Source organism: Myotis brandtii, unplaced genomic scaffold, assembly GCF_000412655.1.
Source record: "Myotis brandtii unplaced genomic scaffold, ASM41265v1 scaffold441, whole genome shotgun sequence".
Taxonomy (NCBI): domain Eukaryota; kingdom Metazoa; phylum Chordata; class Mammalia; order Chiroptera; family Vespertilionidae; genus Myotis; species Myotis brandtii.
The window spans coordinates 941,465-947,464 of NW_005366873.1; the positions used below are offsets into that span (position 1 = coordinate 941,465).

The window sequence follows — 6,000 nt, forward strand, 5'->3', positions numbered from 1 at the left end:
AATATTTGATGTCACTTATGATGTTGAAATGTCACACACTAGCCCGCTCCTCATATATATCTACAAAAACAAACAGTAAACTCTTTGAAGTCAAATTATAAAAATCCTTACAATATGAAATTTCAGAAAAATTACTTACGAATAAAAAATGTTGAAACCAGTGAGATTATATGCAGCATCACTAAAAAAATGTAACAGTGCGTAGCCGGACGTTGTAACGACTTCAGGCACACTTTCGTTTCCCCGAATCTCAGGGACTATCAAACCACTGTGAGAGAGGAAAATTAAACATTGTGTGTATTAGTATACATCTGACGGTCAATCACATAAAACGTACTCAGCAATATCTTTGTCAGGATCACTCAGACTCTCCATGAGAATGGGCAAACTAGGAGAACAGAGCTAAAACGGGTCCTCATCCCAGCACCTGTACAGCAGCCAGCACGCTCACACCCACTCTGAGGCCACCACACTCCGATTTTCTTCTCACTGTTTGGACTGTAATGCCCCACCTCTCCCTTTGTCCTGGTACCCATCCTGTCCTAATACTCTAAGATGGTCTTTTAGTTGACTTCATATAAATCCTGCACTTAAAGCGACCTTGGTATTCCAAGTGACCGGTGGCTTTACCTTTTCCTCCCTGGTTAAAAATTCTGGTGAAAAGGGTGTGCAGTCATCTCCACTATCCATCTCCAGAACTTTTTCATCATCCCAAACATAAACTCTGTACTCATTAAACAATAACTGCCCATTTCCCTCTTACCCATAGTCTTTTTTTAATGTTACGCCTTGTGTCGTTTTTTAGATCAGCAGTCGCCAACCGGTGGTCCGCAGACCACTGGTGGTCCATGAGGTCTGAAAGGTTGGCAACCACTTTTTTGATAATGATCCCTGCCTTGATTTTTCCCACTTTCTGTAATCTTCCTTACACCCCCTTCTTAAATTCAAGTGCACACAAAAAATTGACAACTGTCATACTCTTGGTAGCATTTATTTCCATCTGTTGAGATCTTGCTTCCATGTGTGTCCCCTGTTTAATTCAAATAAAGTTTTATAAAAATCATAAAAAAAAAATTCTGGTGAAGCTAGAAGGAACACCACACATGAGCTAAGGGACTGCAAAGACATCCTCGTTAAAGTTGTCCGCTCCAATATACTACTCCAGGTATTTTAGGTCATCTACCAGTAAGAATATATACTTTTTATATTTCTTTAAAATTTTGCATGCTCATACCAATTATATTAATACAGAACTATTGCAAATATACTGTTACTCACTCAAGGCCATATGCACACAAAAGAAAACAAACTTGTGGGGGATATAAATGTGCAAAAGTAAGAAATAAAGTTAATAACTGGTACTTCTTTTTTAAGCCAATTTGTTCCTGGAGAAAATTCCAGATCTTCATTTACTTGTACCACACGACTCTCCTTAAGTCTGCAGAAACGTGCAATCTGAGGGAAAAGAAGCCGCTAACAACAATTACACCCCTCCAAGGAGTCAGCTCCTTTACATGACTTTTAAGCTAGCATTTGGGCACCACCAGGAACTGATTACCTCAAATTTGGCAGAAGAAAATAAAATACTGCTGGAGGCAAAGACCAACAATAGTTAGCATAATAAATGTGAGAAGTCCCTCAGAAGGCTGATGTACTTTGATATTCAGCAGGGCTGAAAATCTGCCTATTATTTATTACCTGCTGCTGCCTGAACAGCTGAAGGAAGTTCCCCTAACCTGATAATCCTTTATTGTTTACCAAACCTTACCTTTGATATGTGTGTTTGCTTTGCTAAAGGGCATATGTATATTCTAGTAAATAAAAGCAAAGGGGACGGAAAAGTCAGCGAACCACTCCACTAGAGAGTAGGTATCCGTCTGGCTCTCCCAATGCCTTCCAAATTTATATTTCTTATATAGTCTCTTCATTTATGCCACAGCCCCGTCTCCAGATTCCTGAACCCTTGCTGCAAAAAGACTGCGGCAAATATTATAGTCAAATAATTTATTTGGCAAATGCCGTCTCAAAAGCAAACAGAGTAATCCACTCTTGATGCTTTAATAATAATTATTACATCTACTAGCTTATGTTTGAGAAGGAACAAAAAATTTTAAAGGGAGACTGTCCATAGAATTCAAATGCTGTAACACCAATCTTAGTTGCACATATATATTTTTCATTGTCACAGTGAGATATCAAAATGAGTACACCGCTAAAAATAACACTCCCAAGCCTTTATAATAAAAATAGTTAATCTCTCTGAAACAGATAAAAAGAACAGATTTATTTGCTTGGTTGTTTGTTTGTAAGTGTTTTAAAAGCATTAAATAAATGAGGGCTTCCACCTCTTGCATAGCACAAGCAATTTGGACCAACCAGCCCTGCCACTGACGTCAGCTAGAAAAATGACAAATTATATAAAAACAAACAAATCTGCCTGAATGCACTGGAGAACTAAGAAGAGGGTGAGCCCAGGCAAGGGGGCCATTTCTCCTCATAGGCATTGCTGATTTCAAAGTTGGAAGTAAGGGCTGAAGAGCTAAGGAACTAGGTTGAGACACAGAGCTAGGAAAACAAAAAGTGGAAGCCAGGGCCCTCTCTTTGACCAGAGACCCCCAAAGAATAGAAATAAAAGTGAACCAATAAAAGACAGGGCCTCCAGAGGACCACCCTGCAGCTTGGATGTGAATCCCCTCAATACCTAAATTTGGATTCAGTTGACTGTGGATTGCTAGCATCATCAGGCACCCTCTGTAGGACTATAGTATCTTTGAGGTCTCAAATTATTGCTACATATGATTTTACAAACATGATACCCAGCACATCATTGTCCAGCGCACAATTTAAAAAAAAAGAAAAGCTGCCCAGCTGGCATGGCTCAGTGGTTGAGCGTTCAACTATGAACCAGTAAGTCATGGTTCAATTTCCAGTCAGGGCACATGCCCGGGTTGTGGGCTCAAGTTGTGGGGCATGCAGGTGGCAGCCAATCAATGATTGTCTCTCAACATTGATGTTTCTATCTCTCTCCCCCTCTCCCTTCCTCTCTGAAATAATAAAAATATTTTTTCAAAGACTTCAATCCAATCCATTCTCTAAAATCTAAAAAGTCTTGCCTACAAAGTCCAATGTCTTTAGTGTGATATACAAGAAAGCAATACTGCAGTGATTTAGGGATTACAAAACCTGACCTCGTATTCTGACTCCATCACTTATCCGAGAGGCAACTTTGGGTCACTCACAGAATCTCTCTATGCCTCAATCCTTCGTTTAAAATAGCAGTAACAATACCTAATATCAGGTCATTGTGAGGATTCAATGAGTTAATGTATGTGAAGCACTCTTGCACCCTGCCTGTCACATAATGAGCATTCAGTAGATATTGCTGACTACTGTTGGTGGGTAATCTGGCTCCTACCTATCCTTCACATTACCTATAATGAAGTTACTCAAAACACTCACTACTATCTATTATCCCAAACTATAATATACTTTAGTGTGTCTATGCCTTTGTGCATGTTTTTCTCTATCAAAATGACATCCTACCTGGTCCTCATACTTCGCCTATCATTCTACTCATGATGAAATTCACCATGAAGAATTACTTACTTCTTCTGAAATCATAGTGTGCTCTTTTCAAAATCTGATCATAACATTTAATGTGCTGTGTGCTCTATTTACATGTTGCCACCAGTGGCTAACTACTGTGTAGTGATATATCCCCCAAATCCTTGGGATTTCCCAAGGGATAGGCGTGTCTCTGTTATTCTCCATGGACCCTGATAGTTTATGTTAATGGAAGCTGGCTACACCAAAAAAACCAACCAGTGATTTAAAGGGTCCAAGCTTTGAGCCACAAGAAATCAATCTGACTCCCAGAGAGAGGGCAGGAGCTAGAGATAGAGCTGGGCCTGATGTCCAATGGTTCAATCAATCAGGCCTATGTAATGAAAGCCCAATAAAAATTCTGACACCTGTAGCTGAGGTGAGCCTCCTGAATGGAGATACACGAGAGAGCTGGGAAGGTGACACATCCCGAGGACACAGATGGTTTGTTTATGATCCTCCCAGACTCTCCCTATGGTCGCCACGCTTGGCTGGCTGTGATTTTTATCCTTCATGATAAAACTATAATGATATGCACAGTGCTTTCCTGAGTTCTGTAAGTCATTCCAGAGAATTACTGAACCTATAGTGGGTGGGCACCCCTAAATTTGTAGCCAGCTGATCAGAAGTATAAGTGACCTCGGGAACTCCTGAACTTGCAGCTGGTATCTGAGCTAAGGTTTATGAAGGGCTGTGCACTCAACTGATGAAGTTTAGCTTAAATCCAGGTCATTGGTGTCTAAGTCATTGCAATACTCTTTATCTTATTTCTCACACCCTCCAGGATTATGACAGCTTCTGGAACTGAGTGGGTTATCAAATATTTGTCACATAGGAAATACTTATGCAACTGGAATAATATGGACAATTAGATTCTGAATTCTTAGCAACATACAATTTAGCTTTTAAGTCACTAAACTATCAAGTCCTAATCCTGAGCCTACCATCTATTATATGTAAAACTTAATTTCTCCAAGTCTCAATTTTCTCAACTGTAAAATGGGGATAACAGTAACTCTTCCACAAGATCCTTGTGAGGATTACATGGCATTTAATTTTTTTAATTGATTTTAGAGAGAGGAAGGGGGAGAGAAACATGGATGTGAGAGGAAACATCGATCAGTTGTCTCCCACACGTGCCCCCTCCCCACCCGGGGATGGAACCTGAAACCTGGAACCTAGATATGTGCCCTGACGGGAATCAAACCAGACACCTCTTGGTGTAATGGACGAAGATCCAACCCAGGCACACCAGCCAGGGTGGATTACATGACATTTAAACTGCCCACTACAGTGCTTTTCAACAAGCAGGATGCTTTCATCTCCCTCCGGACACCTAACAGGAACACTTGCTAATGAGAAGTCACTGGTTCTATCTTCAAGGTCATATACTAAATCCCATCTGCTAATTATCTTAGAAAAGTTTCCTTCAGTGTCAAGAAGGGGTAGATAAGAGTGTTAACGGACCACTGTTAATTAATGCAAAGTCATTACAACTACTGGAAAAACAAATGAAAAGGCGAACATCTAAATGATGGTCAGTCAATAGTGTCATAAAAATAGAGTAATGGCAGCAGAATAACATCTAAATTGCTAAAAAATAAATGATGAACCCAGGACCTCATCTAATTGTCTCAATGAATTATCTTACGATGTGATTGTTCAGGAGGCTCTCCTCCATTTTCTATCTCCTACCCTTAGATGAAGGGCTCGTCATGGCTACTCTTTATATAATTTTCAAACATTTCAGAAATTAAGTTCTACAAGTATTCTGAGCAATAATGATATCACAGAACTGTGTCTAAACTCCCAAGAAGTCATTATGAAACAGTCATTTGGAAATACAAGTCTTTACATGTTTGTCCAAAGAAATTATAGTTCACATTCTGATACTAGTAAACCGAATATTGGCAACAAAAGAAAAAAAGAAAATGAAAATTTTTATAGGGAATAAACCTTTATCTATGTTTAAATTTGTAACAATGATTGAACATATAAAAGATACTATGTAAATAACAAAAGTAAAGAATAATGAGTAACTCTGGTCAACAATCACATTCATTAACTTACACACAAAATCTACGCTACATGTTCATAATTTTTCCTATGCCTAATATATGTCCTATTTGCAAAACATTTTATAATTTGTACAAACATAAAGATTTTAAAAATGATACTGAAAATTATGTGGTTTTAAAATTAAGCCTGACTACTACTAATAAAATATTTTGAAGCAACCAAAATTCCCAAATTTGAGTACTGATGGACACACCTTCTTTATTAAACCATTACATAAAGGATAATTTAACCTTTTTATAAAAATTGTAAATTTTATCATCTTGTGCCAAAATAAAAAGCCAACAATATATATATATATGTGTGTGTGTGTGTATATAT

At 38.4% G+C, this 6,000-nt stretch overlaps 1 protein-coding gene across 1 annotated transcript in view; it reads right to left on the reverse strand.

Annotated features, from left to right (window-relative positions):
• ATRNL1 (attractin-like 1) overlaps positions 1 to 6,000 on the reverse strand; it is a 428,818-nt gene that overhangs the window by 420,918 nt on the left and 1,900 nt on the right. The window contains exon 3 of the mRNA XM_014546342.1: positions 140 to 268. Coding sequence (XP_014401828.1) covers positions 140 to 268 — 129 coding nt within the window. The remainder of the gene's footprint in view (positions 1 to 139; positions 269 to 6,000) is intronic.